We start from the raw sequence: 17,734 nt of genomic DNA, 5'->3' as shown, positions 1-17,734 counted from the left end.
GCGATTTTATCCCGAAATTCTCACCTTCTTTTGTCTAAACCTTCTTTTGTTCTTAATTAAACAAGAGGTGAGAAATTCGGGATAAAATCGCATGCGCAGTGGAATCGATTCTTAAACTATGAAAAGGCTTATTGAGTGTATATGGTTTTTTTCCTTGCTAATATGTTAAACTTATTTTTCTTTTTCTTTTTCCTAAAAACTCCAAAAACATTGTAATTATGTTCTGCGTAATGTCCCACGATGAGCTTAGCTCTTCGAGCGAACACAGAGAGTTAATATGTTTAGATAAAAATAAATAAATAAAAAACTTCACGTCTGCACTTCTTCGACTTTTGCCGTTTCTTGACGATAGCAATCAAAACAAAAATGACTGAGGAAAAATATCAATATCACGACTAAATTAAAAGAAAAACTTTAATAAAAAAGCCCAAATTTAGTTAAATAAATCGTAAAAACTGAAAGGAAGTAAATTTACGAATAGTTTCATTCAATATTTCATGGAAGAAAATAATCATCCTTCACTGAGAAAGCTACCCACACAAGACACATCTACGTGCTAGATAAAGCTCTGTTTTCGATATACTCCAGTTTCGAGTTCTCTTGTTTTTTTATATATTTTATATATATTTTATTTATTTATCTTTATTTGTAAACAATTGAATGATTAAGTTAGATAATTATTTTACAATAGTAACATATTGATGGAGATTGGGCAAGGATATAGATGAACTAATTAGTTGCCCATATAAGGAAAATTGAGAGAAATAGGAATTCTCTACTTTCACATCCCCATAATACTTTGCGTATTTGTGGGGTAACCAGAGGGTAAAAGCCCACTTATTTTGCTGAAGGTTGATCAGACAATGTTGAAAATACCTTGTTTGGTATTCAAAGATAAAATGAAGAAGTAAAAAATAGAAAAAGGTAGAAGCTTGAAGATGTTTAAGGTAAATTTTAAAAATTTTTTCGCAAGTCAATACATTTTCTGTAAGACCAAAATTCTTCATGATCTGTACACGCAAAAATAACTTGCAACAAACTGATAAACAGTATTGTACAGATAAAAGCAGGTATACTATAAATTCAATTAAGAAACCTTTCAATTTGGGACAGTTTTTCGATTGGTTACCCCCAAAGACGCAAGGCATTATGGGGATGTAAAAGTAGAGAATAGACTGGAATAGGGAAAAAATCTAGGTTATAATCTAGGAGTGAATGATATAGGTGCTAGAAGAATTTAGAATAAGCTATAATACAATAGAATTAAAATTGATTAAGGTAATGGTTATTCAGAAAAGATTTAAATTTATTTCTAGTTGTAGCTTTTCTAATTGGGAGAGGAATATCGTTCCAGAAATGAATGTATCAATGTTTCGCTAGCGCTGGATTTAGTCGTATTCAACAAATCTTTCATTCTCCCATACCACGTCTTCTTCAACACTTGTTCTTTGATTTTCTCTTGCCTCAACAAAATCCCACAATCTGAAAGTATATAATCATAACAATAGCATCAGATCTTGACCATAATCAGTTATCTTAATTAAAAATTAAACAACTACTTCTAAATATAAGGGACTGAGCCTTATTTATCGACTGAGGGGATCGGGGTATCGTGGGGGCCGAAAGGGAGCTACGCTATAAATTAGATGCCTTTTGATGTTCTCGTTGCGTCAATAAAGAAGGCCTTTCCTCAAAAAGCATCATAAGTATTGCAAATTCTATTATTTACTCGGGCTTCCGCAGGAACCCGAATCTAAAAATGCAGGCCGTTCTTTGTCGTCGTATTTGGTCGCCAAAATGGGTCATGGTCCAAGACGTTCCTAACTGAGTCGCTGGGAACTGGGGATGAGAATCTCCTGCTTCCTTCGTTCCTTCTGCTTTGGTTCGTAGGATTATGAAGTTGTTGTGGGGTAATAAAGTTGTTGCGCGAAGAAATGTTTGGAAAGTGCTATGCCTTTTACGATCATCCCACATGCAAACGCACTCGCCATTCGTGGTAGGCCCACACTAAAAAATGTAGAGCTTTTTCGGAACGGGTCGGTCCACGAATCTTATAGCTTGAAGGCGTTGAAATCTTTGAAATCATGTAAGCTTCCTAGCCAAATTCATAATAGTTCTCACGAGGTAACAAATGAGCTATATTCGAGCACAAACCTCGAAAAGACTGCCAAAACCATGACAAGTGACTCAACAGAAAACTATGACGCTGAATTGAACAACTCAGATGTTGAAATAACAGAAAATCTCCTTGAGCAGAACTTCAAAGGTGAAGCAAACAACAAGCAAATCGCCATATTGGATAAAAAATATAGTCAGCGAAGCAACTTAAAAATCCTGATTCATGTGTTTGTTTTTGCTGTATTCAATAGTAGTAAAAAACGATTTGATTTTGCACAAATAATCATTTGTGTTATCGTACAAGCGATTGCGAACATTGGTTTGAATTACGTATGGAGTTGCACGTGCTTAGCGACGTGGTAAATACTCTTGATGACTGTGACATACTAGAAAAAGTTACCCATTTTACAAATGTACATGAACATAATGATGTTTAAGTGTCAATAAAGGTACTGTATTCTTTAGAAATTTATCTAAAGAAAAAACAGCAAGTATAGAAGTCACGCATGTTTGAATATTAACTATAACAAGATCACGTAATGCAATCACCGCGCGGCGTTTGTTATGCAAGAAGTACTGAAATGCTTTTGCAGCATCTCTTCTAATTATATCTAGGGGTACAAATGACGTGGTCGGGCTTTCTTGCACCGTTCTTCCTCAAGGAAGACCGAGAAAACGCTGCAATAGCGCCACCCGGTTAGCTCATTTGGGAAGAGCGTCGGTCTGTTGTGCGTGAGGTCGTGGTTCAAGCCTCGGCCGGACCAACACTCCTCAATAACTGAGGAGAAGGTGCTGCCTTTGTAATAATATCAAGTCTTCTCGGACAAGGACTTTAAAAGGTAGGCCCTGTCTCCTAACCCTTCCTAACCTACAGTAAAAATGGGGGACATAAACGAACCACTGAGGACGTAAAAAAGAAACCCTGGCAGTGACCACCCTCAGTACCTACACTTCATACTAACCATCTCTCATGCTTGTAAATTGCATAAAAATCAATCTGTCATTCACAACTCCATGTAAAGCGCCTTTGATTATATCCACATATTAAAGGGCGCTATATAAATCATAAATCATAATTTTTAATTTGAAATGCAGTACTATTACCTGCAGTTGCTGGAGGTCTTTACACCACCATCTGCGGTATTCAGACGTCTTAACTTGAATTCTTCTTTGCTTCCATCAGGATATGCTGTATAAATACGACTGTTAAATGCTTGCACAGAAGTGTATTCAAACAAGTGTAGAGAAAATTAACAATTAACTTACCATGATGATAGAAGCAGCTCGAACCAAATGGGCAGGTACCTTTGCCTTCATTGAAGTATTTACATGGTTTGTTGCTACAAAATAAGACATAGGAAATGCATGCTGAAAATCAAGATTATTGTGCCAAAAACGAAAAGTTGCAAAAGTTCTTTCTTTTGTTATATATTGCATATTGTTGTTTTTGCTGTTCACTCTTTTGTTATATGCCGTGGAAAACTAAGCACTTTGATAAAAACTTTTTTGGAAGATTTGAAGCTGTATTTTCATATACTCTAATTTGGACTTATTCATCTTAAACCTTTTTTTAGAATAGCCGAAAATGACCTGTCCACCCAATTGGTCGCTCAAACGCGAGTCGATAAGGGACAGGGACAATACAAACGACCTCTTCTCTCCCATTCTCCAAAATCAAACTGGCTACGTGTGCCCTTTTTCATCCTTTCAGTCGAAGAGGTGCTGCCATTTCTCCCACTGCCTCCAAGGGCCACATGGGTGTGGTTCTCTAGTACAAAAGGCCTAGGCAACATCCAAAACTACGCCAGTTTACTCAGGTGACGCCAGGGGAATTGGTCAGGTTCATTGTCTTCTATTAGGAGATTATTCTATTATTTATTCATTTTGTAACTACATGTGTAGTTTTGTATTGTACGTGTATTGTTTCTTTGTTCTATAGAGGCTTTGCACCGCCACGTGATGGCAGCCATGACAGGAGGCACAACAATGGGGTATCTTTCTCCTGGGAAACTGAATTCTTTGTCATCTAGATCAGATTAGGCCGTGTTGTGATGGCTGCCATCACGTGATGGTGCAAAGCTGAGGGTCCACTAGCAGTCGAGGAGGAATTTACCTTCAGTACAGTAAATTTGATTAACTTATTAAAGGAGAGTAATCGCAAACGAAGCGACGCCAGCGCTGCTTGACACGGATAGTGCAGCGGTAAATACTCAGAGCGTACGGCTGATTCAAACCAGAAAGACCGTTGGTTGGAAAGGACATTTATTTCTAAAGATAAGTGAACACTTTTTAGTATCCATTTAGAAACAAAGATTTATCAATTCAATTTAGAATAACTGAACCAAATTCGTCTGTACTGGCGCCCTTGCTTTAACGGATACAATTGTTAACGAAACTTGGCAATGATGTTTACGAAATGTTGGCAATTTTTTCGGTAAAATTTGCTGGCACGAAAAAGTCAACAACAACAACAACAACAACAACAACAAAAAGAATCGAATGTGGACTTTAATTTAAATCTTAACGCTCAATTTCGTTTTGAATCGTAATTTAATGAAAATAATGATGCTTAGTTTTTGCAAATGTGTGCACAATTCACATAAAATTCCAACATATTTTTAGTTCATCGGCGCCTGAGACGCGCTGTTTATTTTGATCGACCAACATTGCTTACCTCAATGCTTTTGTATATTCCGTAATTAGGTTTTGCTTTTCCTCTGGATCCTCCACCCAAATTGAACTCTAAATAATGAAATGAAATGTTAGACAATTGTATGTACTTTCACAACTATGCTTATAAAGGATTTGCAGAAAGAATCCAATTTAATAGAATATTTAACAGTGCTTAATGTTGTGGTTTTTAGTACAGACCGGTATGACAAATCCAGAAAATACACGACAAAGTGGGCATGTCCTGTAAGGTAAAGGAAAGTAAATAATATTTAGAATAAAAATACACTTCTTTAAAAGTTTTGCTCTTGTTTTATGAAAAAAGGGAAAGGAGTGTTGTTCGAACGTTAGCAGCCGTTAGTGGAAAGGAGGGTTGCGTGACGACATTAAGAACGGCTGCGGGGATTGAAAAAATAAACGCCGGTCACTGGCGTTTTACTACTTTTTATTTATTTATTAATTCAGTTACAATCTTGTATTTCATAAATAACATACAACAACAACAATAAAAACGGAAATAAGTAAAGAATTTAAATTCTCTATTTGAACTACTTTTAGACTCTTCCACAGTCTCTCGCTCGTCCGTTCCGTCTCCACGCTTAGAGACTGTAACGGTACAATGACCGAAAGGACTTATGGGTCCCGAAAACGTGGACCCAGCGTGCTTTGGGAACCAAAATACTCGTCCACAGTCTCTCTCGTTTCAATATTTTCAAGATGGCGGCGAAAAAGAGAGAGACTGTGGACGAGTATTTTGGTTCCCAAAGCACGCTGGGTCCAAGTTTTCGGGACCCATAAGTCCTTTCGGTCATTGTACCGTTACAGTCTCTAAGCGTGGAGACGGAACGGACGAGCGAGAGACTGTGGAAGAGTCTAAACTACTTTTAGAGCTTGTCCTTGTAGATTTTCCCACTTTCTCTGACAAGGACAAGGACGTGATAAATAATTTTTGATGTAATTTTCCTTGCTGTTATTCTCTTTTCGTCTTTTCTAACAAATCTCTCCTCTTCCAACTCAAATTGTGCTTTTCCTTACTCAAAGTCTTCACTGTCTCTACATGCCACTTCCTACTTAAACTTTAAAATGTTATTTATCACATTAATCCGACTGTATGAAAACCTACACCGATAGATCTCATGAAAGAAAACAAATTTATAATATACTCGACAATGTGACACCAATGCAATGCATATTTCATTTCATTATTTCTTCGCGCGATATTTGGTTATTTGTAAAAAGTTAATTTCTGAACACTATGACCAGAAATTATCATCCTATCAGCCACCTCAGTAACTCATTATATAATCAATTAGTCCAGTATTTTTGATAAAATATGTAATGTTATAACTTTTAGACCTCTCCTCTCTTGCTATTTCATACTAATTTTTTCATAATGCAAAATTGTTCTAAGAAGTACTTCCTGGTATTTTTTCAGTTTTACTACAATAGGGGAAGGTTGTCAATTGGGACGCAAGTCCTGTATCCTCCTCCTGTCACGTTTCATCATAATAACCTACTTCTTTTTCACTATTTTTTCCTTTTTGTCTCTATATAACTATACTTAGCTCACTTAATTTATTAGATCACATATTGTACCTCAGGTTGTAAATAGTGACGAATAAACTCAACTCAACTCAACTCAGCTCAGCTCAGCTCAACTCAACTCAACTCAACTCAACTCAACTCAACTCAACTCAACTCAACTCAACTCAACTCAACTCAACTCAACTCAACTCAACTCAACTCAACTCAACTCAACTCAACTCAACTCAACTCAACTCAACCCAACTCAACCCAACTCAACTCAACTAATTTCAATATGTTCAGTTATTCAGTTATTTCTATCATTTTAGGCTCATGCGATGTACTCCTCACTAATTTATACGCTGTCATTGTGTAAGCAAAACAAAGATATGACATACAGTCAATTCAAAAACCGTTGTCGTCGACCGGCTCAAGCCTACGCGACTGGACCGAAAGGACCGCTCAAAAACCGCTAAAAATCTACAAGATTTTATTGAAGAACCATACACGTTTTGAGCTTCAACAGGATTAGATTTTTGTAGGAAATTTTCTTCGAGTTTATGAGATTTTTTAAGAGCACCGAAACTACAAAACATAAAAAATTAATGTGTCTCTTTGTCTTTTTGTCGAAAATATCCACGTACTATTGAAGAATGATTGACTAGCCTTCATTCGTGCAATCATAGAGTCTGCAAATAACTATTATCTTTTATATAATAGATTCAAAACCACTTTGAAAACGTTTTTCAAACTCTTCAGTATTTGAATTTTCATTTCTTCTAGCAGTTTCTTTGGCTTTTTTACTAAAATTTACAAGCAATTCTCCTTTCTTGTTGAACAAATGCGATAAACCAGTTGTATGTCAGCCTGTACAGATGTCATTACCTGTCAAAACTGGACCAATCAGATAGCCATAGGTCGCCTTTTTAGCCAATCACCGCATAGATCAAATTTGTTTACGTGAATTTGACGACAGACGCGCGCTCTTTTTGTAAACAAATATATTTTTTGAAATTTTTTTCGTAAAAATCTATTATATAAAGCGAATAGTTAGGCTTAGATATGTTCTGTTCTCTGATAAAACACTCCTGAAGCTGTAGAACACTCAAAAAATCTCGAGCCGTAGGCGAGTGATTTCTATAACTTTTTTCGTGTCCTACAGCTCCAGTCGTGTTTTATCAGAGAACAGAACATAGCTAAGCCTGATCTATTTGTTAACTGATTATCTCGAAAAAAAAGTTCGGGACACCCAATTTTTCTTTCCAGATTTGGAATTAGCATTAAATTTCAATTCGGAAAATCGAAGTTTTAAAAAAAGTTTAAATCGTTTTCCAAAAGTAGGCAGTCACCTTAACTCATGAGATAAAGCTCTCTGCAAAGCGAAGATGCCTCGGCACAGCGAAAATCAAATTATCTTCGATAGAATCGAACTCTTTTTGCAAATCAGCTATGAATATAGACCCCTCGCATGTGACGTCAAAGTAGCTCGTTCTGGCGAAAAAGATCAATTTCAATCCCCTGAATATCGGAACCTATTGTTTTGTCCCCCAGATCAATCACCATTCCAAAATGCTGCAAGGGGTCTATTCAATATAATATTACATACCTTACTATCTTGTTCTCTGTGTGTGATGAGTTTCTCCATTTGCGAATACAAGACAAGCAAAATGCATGGCTACAGTAAGCTGAATACATAAGAAAAAGAGAATTATTCGAATGAGAGACAAATTGAAATATTTGTCGGCGGTTTTTTTTTTTTTTTTTTTTTTTTTTTACTTACGCAATATGCCAAATCTTTGTTCACTTTTTCCAAGTTTAGATTTCACAACTTCTAAACATATTCCACAGGCTACACCTTCACTTCTGTCAAGAAAAATGTTTTTTGTACTATTTAATAAACAAGCAGGACTATTTTAGTAATTTCTACTACGGTGGCCGAGAGCGGACATAAAAAAGTCAAAGTCAAAAATGTCAAAAGTTCAAAAGTCAAAGTGATTTAGGGCCATATTACGAAGTGAGTTTGTCTTTTTGATCAATTTCTTCTTGCTATTTTGTCACAAGACATTTTGACATTTTGTCATCCAGCATTTTGACATGAAAGACTTAATAGGAGTCAAAATGTCGCTTTTGACATTTCTCCGTTTGAATCAAAAAATGCTCGCACACTTTTATAGTTGATTTTTTAATTACTCACAAGGTGGAACTGTATGCGCTTACACCACGTCCATTGATTCGCCTCTACTGGAGGAACGTGCCCGATTTGTGTTTAAGAGCAATTGTCTGTAAGCGTCGGCTGGGCCATGAAGGATAGAAAAATCGAAAATTTTCAAAACTCATTCGAAGAATACTCTCAAAGCCCTTATCACAAAAATATAACTTTTAGTTTCATCCGATCTTTTTTTGGCGAGTTATCGAGCATTTTATGATTTGACGTTCATCGACCGATTTTAACGGCTCGAGAAGGCCGATTTTAAACAGCTCTATACGACAACTAAACAAATACGAAACTTAGTCAATGCTTGTTTTCTCAATAAAGAATTATGTCTTCGAAGTATTCCAGTCGCTTTATCAAGTATTTCGAAAACTGGAATTTTTTCGGGTTTTTTTTACTTACCCCTCTTTCGACCAACTTTGCCGTAGTCAAAAATTCACATCATTCAAACCCCAAAAAACCCAATTGGTACATGGACTAGCCGGTTGGTTTTATACTCGACAGATAGACTGATATTTCGGCTACAAATTTGTGAAATAAAATTCTTGGGCACTTGAAATTGGAATTTTTAAGAGCGTCGAACGTTTACCCTACTTTCGTAAATATCGTGACCCTTTAACCTTATACATTAACAACACGAAGTCAACAACTTGTCTTTCAAAAATTGCGAACTTAAAAATTTACCGAACAATTTATTGCTTGTAATAAAAAACTAATACATTAGATCATATCTCAAAGTTTTGAAGGGTTTTCGAAGCCAAAAAATTCTGTTATTTTTTTAGGCCAATTCAAACACGATGACATGAACTTCAATCCGGTAAATAAACAAGCATAACAGAAAATAAACTAGCAAAAGCTTTTTACCAAGTTAAAAATGGCCTAAAAGGAGTTGTTAATCAGAAGTCAATAACTAAATCCAGCTAGAAATACCAGATCGCATCAGCGGCTGAAGAATAAGGATTACATCGAATTAATATGAGCAATCTCTGTCTCACTTCTCGAGCTCTATTGTCGGGAAGTCGGACGATCGCAGACGTCGATTACTTTATAATTAATGTCAAAGTGATTCCGACCAAGGGTAAAAGGTTTTTTTTTGTAAAAAGAAAAACCCATAAATTCAAGAATAATGTATAAATTAATGACTGGATATTTGAAAACCACAAATAGCCGAGAGTATTGGAAAGTTCGGGCAAAGTTTAAACTCATTTTGAAACAAAAAACTCGCAAGACATCAGCTTTAAAACTGGTTCCGACGGGACGGCGCAGCGCAACCTGTCATTTGTGATAATCGTGCAGACCGGCCAGCGCTCTCCAGAAACATGGCAGCTTGTAGCTATTCGACACTCGTTGGTGGTGATTGTGGTTCGAGTACTTTTAATCCTGGCAATGCAGAATGTTTGATAGTAAGCCAATGTAATAGAGACATCAGGAACCATCTGAAGTTGTTTGCCGTGTCAGATTCGGCTTTAGACACTGAATCAAAACTTCTATTAGCTCGAGCAGGTAAGAACTCAAAACATCGAGCGCTTGCATGAGAAGCGATTTCTCATAAATATTTCCTACTAGAATTAATGTTTCGTGCATTTGATTTCGATCTCAAGGTGTTTTTGACAAAACGGAAGAACTCTCTATTGGATACAATGTATGTCCCAGGCATCGTGACCAATTTGGTGTAAGATGGCGCTGTAACAAGAAAAGTTGCGCATGTCCCATTGACTGGTCGGGTCATGGAACTCAACCCCCAAAAGGTGATCGAGGCATTACCGTGGAACAATCCAAACGCCTTTTCAAGTTTACAAAAATACTGATACCAGTTGGCTCACGTAAGTCTTTATTTATTACACATTTTTGGTGGGTCTACAAACGTGGAGTAAACAATCTCCCACCCCCCCTCCCCCCCCCCACCCACCCAATCTGAGTTGTGGACGTACATGATGACGAGGATAAACCAAGAAATAGTACACAGTTTTTGATGCTACTCCCCCCCCCCCCCCCTCCCCCCACACACTCACACACAGAAACAAAAAAACACAAAAACAAAAAAACACAAATCTAATTATTTTCTTGCACACTGTTCTTAGCATATTGCCGAAGATGTAGAGAAAGATTGCGTAAGGTTGAGGATATGAGGTTGTCGTACCAATGCAAGAAACTGGAAGAACAATCTGAGCGTCAAGAACAAGACACTGCCTTTCAGGAGGAAGAATCTCAAAGTGATCAAATATCAGAAATGGAAAACACGGAGGTACAGACTTCGTTGATTCACTGGTCGATAGATTAAAACCTCCGGTCCCCGGACAGGGCGGGGGATTAACCCGGCGTTACCAGGGCCTTGACTCGCATTTAACAACGTGAATGCACGGAGACAAGGGACACTAAAAGCGTACTGCAACAGTTTTGCCACTTTAACAGCATCAACTTTAAAAATGTCAAACAAAATTCTTTTCCCGCTTGTATCTGGGATAGGGCTGGAAATTTAAACTAGCTGAATGTTGAATTCCTCACATGTCAGGAATGGGGGTTTCAACTGAATAGTGCAATAATTATAACCTGCATTTCCAATAAGATTTGTCTTACATTGTAGATGACGTCATTTTTTCTTTTTAACTAGGAAAATGATTTTAAAGAATTATGCGCAGTCTTCAAGAACATGTCATTGGCGAATTTGTTGGACGAACCTACATCAAGCCCTTCCTCTAGTGTTGCTGGTAGCAGTCATGAATCGCTAGCGTCTAGTACATCAAGTGATGCTTGTTTGAACACAGCATCCCTTGCTGTCCGAAGAAGGAAACTAAATGAATTCCTGTCTTCTTGCGATCTACCATCAGTTGGGCCTTCTAAAAATAATTTTGGTAATATCACTTCAAGAGCCAAACAAGATCGCATCATCAAGACAAAAGATGCAGTTGTGGCTGTCCTCAATGTCATTGCTCCTGGAGAACCTGGTTTGCTGTGGGACGCACTCAAAGCGTCTCGAGCTGTTGAACAACTTCTCAACATAGAGAGTGATGACAACAAATACCTAGACGCCCTTGCTGAAACATACAGAAACGCCTCCACATGTGATACAAGGAGACAAATCTTGTCAATCATGGCGGATTTAACGACCCTAGAAGGACTTCGACAGTACATACCAGGACTCACTGAGTACAGGTTCAAAATAGCAAGAATGCATAGACTAAAATATGGACGGGGCGTTCCCTTACCTTTAGACAAAAGTCCAAGAATGCGTGTCAACATGGATCAACTCGATCATTTTCTATCCTTTATTACCAGCTCACACGTAATTCAAGACCTTCCATTTGGACAGAGATACTTACACCTTTCGTCCGGAGAGATCCTCGAGACTCCAAATGTCATTCGTACAATCATCCCTCAAAGAATCGTACAACAATATCAACAGTATTGTCAGGAGTCGAATTTCAAACCGTTTGGATCATCTACCATGCTACGCATATTGTCATGCTGCAGTGCAACAGTCCGGAGGTCATTGCAAGGTCTTGATTATTTTTCAGCTGAAGGGGCTAAAGCCTTTGATGATCTCTATGGCTTGCTTGACAGAGTAGAGGCGAAGAGTGGTGTTGATAGGAAAAAACTGATGTTGTTAAAGAAGGATCTGAAAGAAGGTAAACAGTACCTGAAGACGGACTATAAGGTAATCCTTTAATAAAACAAAATTGTAAATAAACCCGTTCTGGGATACCTTCTGATTCCGTCTTGTGTAAATGTTGCGCTTTAAACCAATGACAGCACGCGAAAAATGCATCCTGTCGTTTGGTTATAAACCATATACAATATATAATATCTAATGAGATGCAAACAGTTTGCATTTGCAGTGGCGGATCCAGGGGAAGGGTGCAGGGGGTGCGCACCCCTCCCTGGTTCGACTTTGTGCCCCTATACTTCGAAGATAACCAATACAAAATAATGTTTGTTCCCTTTGATTTTAAGGGGTGCACCACTCCCTGGGTTAACTTTGTGCGCAGCACCCCTCCCTGAACAAATTCCTGGATCCGCCCCTGATTTGTATGATATCAATGATGTGACTAGTCCTTTTTATGTTCTTGATTGTAAAAATGATGTTTAATGAATTTAATGTCTTCTTTTAGGTTCACATTTCAAAGGACTCCCGAGTCGCCGATCACTGCATGGTATACGCCCTAGGTGACAGTAAGAATAACAATTTAGAGTCGACTTGCTCACATGTCCATGATGAATTCTGTCAGCAGTGCAAAGCAATACAAAGTGCCCTAGAAGAAACAAAGAAAGTCTTGAAGGAAATTGAGTTGTCAAATGATGAGCGTGATGATTTGATGTATCTGTATGGTCAAGCTACGCAAGCCATCCAGGCCTGGAAATGCCATCAGCTCAGAAGTATCAGGCAAGATATGAGTCGTACTTTTATCCTAGACACGAGCCTTGATGAAAACTCTATCTTTTTAACTCAAGACTGGGCGATGCAATTTCTTCCTCAACGATACAGGGAAACCCAGGCCGATTGGTATGGAAAACGAGGAATCTCGTGGCATATTAGCGTAGTTGTCACCAAAGTAGGAGGGATTATAAAACAACAAGCATTCATCCACATCGCCAAAAGCTGCTCCCAAGACAGTGTTTCTGTTGTGCGCATGCTTGATCCTACTCTAAGAACATTGAAAACTGAGCATCCTGAATTATCCAAAGTCTTTTTGCGCCAAGACAATGGTGCATGTTACCACAGCTCCCTCATGCTGTCCAGCTGCCAACAAATGAAAGCTCATACAGGAATAGGTGTTGCAAGAGTTGATTTTAGTGACCCGCAAGGCGGTAAAGGAGCGTGTGATAGGAAGGCGGCAATAATTAAAGCACACGTTCGAAGATACATTAATGAGGGCTGGGTCATGATGTTAACACGCCAGAAGAGTTCCGAGAGGCCATCCTTTCTAATGGCGGCATACGTGGTGTCAGGGTAGCGGTTATCGACGCGAAAGTTCCACCGGATATTGACGGTGTTGGCCCCAAATGGGATGGAGTGAGTTTCTTGAACAATTTCGAATATACAAAGAAGGGTATAACGGCATGGAGAGCATACGATATCGGAATAGGGAAGCAGATTTCAAGTAAAAAGTTTTGTGAAGGTAATGTAATAACCGTGATATCTATGATTGATCAAAGTAGTAAGTTGTTGCTGCAATATTACGATCAGTCGAATTCTGATGATGCATGGCCATAGCTTGATGGCCGAAATGTCAAAACCATAAACAATGAAATATCTTCTCATATATTCGTTCATCATTACAATTAAACATATTTGCTTTGTTTTAGCCTTGAAGCTAAATGATTGCCAGTTTACCGAGAAGTTTTCACCAGGAGATTTTGTTGATATTAGTACAAAGAAAAAAGCAGAAAAGCCTTCCCAGACTGTGAACTCCCAAGATTCTGAGCCTGAAGATCAAGGAAATAATCTCTTCACATGTCCCAACGCAGGCTGTACCAGCGAATATCAGCGCTATTTTGGTCTTGAAAAACATATGAGCTATGGAAAATGCCATCTAGCTCCTGAAAGGGAAACACTGATGGACAAGGCTAAAGTCCTGTATACGTCAAAACTTATCGAAGGCACCAGTGCAAACCTCAATATCAACCCCACAGTATTGCAAAAAGAAAGCGAGGGTGGAGCTGTGCTAGCACTTGGTTGGGCCCTGAAGACCTCAAAAAAGGCCAACCGTTTCAATGAAAAACAAACATGTTATTTAGATGACAAGTTTAAAATCGGCGAGGAAACAGGAAACAAGGCCGATCCTGCAGCAGTAGCAAAAGATATGCGCTTTACTCGGGATTCCGAAGGCAAGCGCCTTTTCAACATTGATGAGTTCCTAACTGCTCAGCAGATTAAATCATATTTTTCAAGAATGTCGAAAAAAGCGCGCCAAGGCGGAATGGATACACCAGATCAAGCTGATGACGATGATGATGAGTTAGCAGCAGAAGATGAAGACAGTTATCACAAAACACGTGAACATATCCTGCAAGAAGTCCAGCTAAACCACCCGATCGTCTACGACACCTTGAATATTTGCTCTTTATATTCAACGAAAAAGCTTACACACCTAGGTGTCTCAGTGTTGCGTTCTGTCTGTGGGCATTTTGATCTTGAGGTCGACCATATCCAAGTTCGTCGTAAAGCGCCTTATATCAATCTGATCAAGGAACTGGTAGAGTCTTGTGCATGCCAGGGACGGATCTAGAGGTGCCGAGTCTACCGAGATGCAACGGCCCCTAAATGAGAAAAATGCGATGGTCTCTCTTGATGGTCAAAATTGTTCTTCCAGTCAGTTCTTGCATTCAGCACATTCCTTTCGGCACTTGAACGACGTACTATCTCCCTTATACAATTTTTATCTGAGCATCTTCGGAAAATAAGTAAGGACAGAAGACAAGAACAAAATGGGAATTGCGTGTGTGGAGTGGGGGTGGGGGTTGCGCAGCCCCCAAAGTTCAATAAAACAACCAAATGCAATGAACCCTCATTGGAGAACTTTTGTGGTTATGAATGACAGGCGGTTGCGTTGTGCCGCCCCGTCCGAACCAGTTAAGCTGATGTCTTGCGAGTTTTTTGTTTCAAAATGAGTTTAAACTTTGCCCGAACTTTCCAATACTCTCGGCTATTTGTAGTTTTCAAATATCCAGTCATTAATTTATACATTATTCTTGAACTTATTGGTTTTTCTTTTTACAAAAAAAACCTTTTACCCTTGGTCGGAATCACTTTGACATTAATTATAAAGTAATCGACGTCTGCGATCGTCCGACTTCCCGACAATAGAGCTCGAGAAGTGAGACAGAGATTGCTCATATTAATTCGATGTAATCCTTATTCTTCAGCCGCTGATGCGATCTGGTATTTCTAGCTGGATTTAGTTATTGACTTCTGATTAACAACTCCTTTTAGGCCATTTTTAACTTGGTAAAAAGCTTTTGCTAGTTTATTTTCTGTTATGCTTGTTTATTTACCGGATTGAAGTTCATGTCATCGTGTTTGAATTGGCCTAAAAAAATAACAGAATTTTTTGGCTTCGAAAACCCTTCAAAACTTTGAGATATGATCTAATGTATTAGTTTTTTATTACAAGCAATAAATTGTTCGGTAAATTTTTAAGTTCGCAATTTTTGAAAGACAAGTTGTTGACTTCGTGTTGTTAATGTATAAGGTTAAAGGGTCACGATATTTACGAAAGTAGGGTAAACGTTCGACGCTCTTAAAAATTCCAATTTCAAGTGCCCAAGAATTTTATTTCACAAATTTGTAGCCGAAATATCAGTCTATCTGTCGAGTATAAAACCAACCGGCTAGTCCATGTACCAATTGGGTTTTTTGGGGTTTGAATTATGTGAATTTTTGACTACGGCAAAGTTGGTCGAAAGAGGGGTAAGTAAAAAAAACCCGAAAAAATTCCAGTTTTCGAAATACTTGATAAAGCGACTGGAATACTTCGAAGACATAATTCTTTATTGAGAAAACAAGCATTGACTAAGTTTCGTATTTGTTTAGTTGTCGTATAGAGCTGTTTAAAATCGGCCTTCTCGAGCCGTTAAAATCGGTCGATGAACGTCAAATCATAAAATGCTCGATAACTCGCCAAAAAAAGATCGGATGAAACTAAAAGTTATATTTTTGTGATAAGGGCTTTGAGGGTATTCTTCGAATGAGTTTTGAAAATTTTCGATTTTTCTATCCTTCATGGCCCAGCCGACGCTTACAGACAATTGCTCTTAAGGCTCCGGTAGCGTTTCAAATTAGAAAGTCGCATTTCATAATGTTAGTTTCGAAATCTTTAGCATTTGACCTTTAAAACAATATATAGTTTATAGGGTTTTGTTGAAGGTCTGAAGGTAAACAGTAACCTTAAGCTTGACAGGTACAGCTGGAAGGGGTCTCTTTTGATTACCCGAAGCTAAGGAAGCCTGCGCGCAACTTTTCCGCCATTTGTAGCGGGGTAATCAGAAAAAAAGTAGTAAGAACGATGGTAATTTAAGACTGGTCTACCATAGGTAAAAGGAATATCCAGTAAAAGGAATCAATCTAGTTTAAGAGGCTACATACTATCCAGCTTACATACTAATGATTACACCAAACATATTTAAATAACTTCTTAAGCTACAGCTGGAATTCGGTCACATTATTCTTTTAACCGTCTTCACCACCACCACCACCATCATTACTATCATGAACAAGAGTTTGAGCAAGTGGCACACTGCTGAAGTATATTTATTATGAGAAGCAGAGTAGCTTACATTATAACTTTAACAGAAATAATCGATCTACTCAAATTAAAACAAATATATATATTTATTTACCTTTGTACAGCAAATGAATATTCCATACACCTTTCATGTTTTCCGATGCACTCTATTCTATGATCTATTAAGGAAATAATAATTTTAACTTAGTATAATGTTACACAGATTTCGTTATAGTTTAATTAACAGCCACTGGCCAGAAAAGGGAATTGAATCTTAACTGTCTTTTCACTACCCAGGAGCTTTCTTTTGAGTGAGGGGAGGGATGAGGGCATGTAGTAAGGGAGGGAAAACTTAAGAAGAGTCCTTCAATTTTTCCTCCACCCCCTCCAGTCACCCTCGGCCAACCACACAGAGGTCCGCAGCAAAGGCTTGGATGCTATATATGCTGTACTTAATCCTGGAAAATAGCATGCTGTATGTTTTTATCTTTCCGAGTCAATAACATAGAGGTCATTAGAAAAAAATGTATGATCACCTGTTTGTTGCTCTTGATTGTAGGGATGTAAACAGAGCTTACCACACAAGTCACATTCAAGACCGTGAACATATGGACATCTAGAGAAAAAGCGAAAGGAAAACCACTAAGGAACGTGTCACAGATCCGGCTCTGATATTTGTCATAAACTGTCATTCAGCGCATCTAATACTACTATTTTTTTTTGTCAGAGCATCATACAAGACAATACCATACAATAAAAACTGGTGTCTAAAAAAAATCTTATTTTTCTGCTATATAATTCACATAGACATGTTGCTGACTCATCCAATTAGCAGTATTACATTTATTACGGCAATTAAAACTGAGCGAGGATTCTTTTGAAAGATTTTGTTCATATCGGACGGATGCACTCGTAACCCGATGACATAATGGCTACGTCTATTCGAGGCAGTAGCCCAAAAAAGCATCATTATTGTACTCATGGTTTA

The 17,734-nt window shown here is 38.0% G+C and overlaps 2 protein-coding genes and 1 pseudogene across 3 annotated transcripts in view; 2 read left to right on the top strand and 1 right to left on the bottom strand.

Annotated features, from left to right (window-relative positions):
• Positions 1-400: 400 nt before the first annotated feature.
• The window catches only part of LOC116301106 (putative E3 ubiquitin-protein ligase makorin-1), a 41,521-nt gene continuing 24,187 nt past the window's right edge, over positions 401-17,734 (bottom strand). The window contains exons 10-18 of the mRNA XM_089024741.1: positions 17,283-17,362; positions 16,862-16,925; positions 8,093-8,175; positions 7,919-7,997; positions 4,990-5,032; positions 4,793-4,860; positions 3,385-3,458; positions 3,223-3,307; positions 401-1,482 (exon numbers count right to left, since the gene is read on the bottom strand). Of these exons, the coding sequence (XP_088880867.1) occupies positions 1,389-1,482; positions 3,223-3,307; positions 3,385-3,458; positions 4,793-4,860; positions 4,990-5,032; positions 7,919-7,997; positions 8,093-8,175; positions 16,862-16,925; positions 17,283-17,362 (670 nt within the window). The 3' untranslated portion in view covers positions 401-1,388. The remainder of the gene's footprint in view (positions 1,483-3,222; positions 3,308-3,384; positions 3,459-4,792; positions 4,861-4,989; positions 5,033-7,918; positions 7,998-8,092; positions 8,176-16,861; positions 16,926-17,282; positions 17,363-17,734) is intronic.
• On the top strand, positions 9,844-12,978 carry LOC148904748 (uncharacterized; the record flags this gene model as incomplete). Its single annotated transcript, XM_089024934.1, has 5 exons — positions 9,844-10,027; positions 10,126-10,347; positions 10,606-10,769; positions 11,136-12,179; positions 12,634-12,978. Coding segments are annotated over exons 1-5 (1,959 nt in total), but the record flags the coding sequence as incomplete, so codon positions are not given.
• On the top strand, positions 12,982-14,948 carry LOC148904747 (uncharacterized; annotated as a pseudogene). Its single transcript, XR_016118815.1, has 2 exons — positions 12,982-13,641; positions 13,829-14,948. The product of XR_016118815.1 is annotated as an uncharacterized LOC148904747 (transcript).

This window comes from Actinia tenebrosa, unplaced genomic scaffold (genome assembly GCF_029948245.1).
Source record: "Actinia tenebrosa isolate PJP-AT-01 unplaced genomic scaffold, QUT_ActTen_1.0 PGA_scaffold9__36_contigs__length_13948895, whole genome shotgun sequence".
In the NCBI taxonomy this organism is placed as follows: Eukaryota; Metazoa; Cnidaria; class Anthozoa; order Actiniaria; family Actiniidae; genus Actinia; species Actinia tenebrosa.
This window is presented reverse-complemented; position numbering and strand designations above follow the sequence as displayed.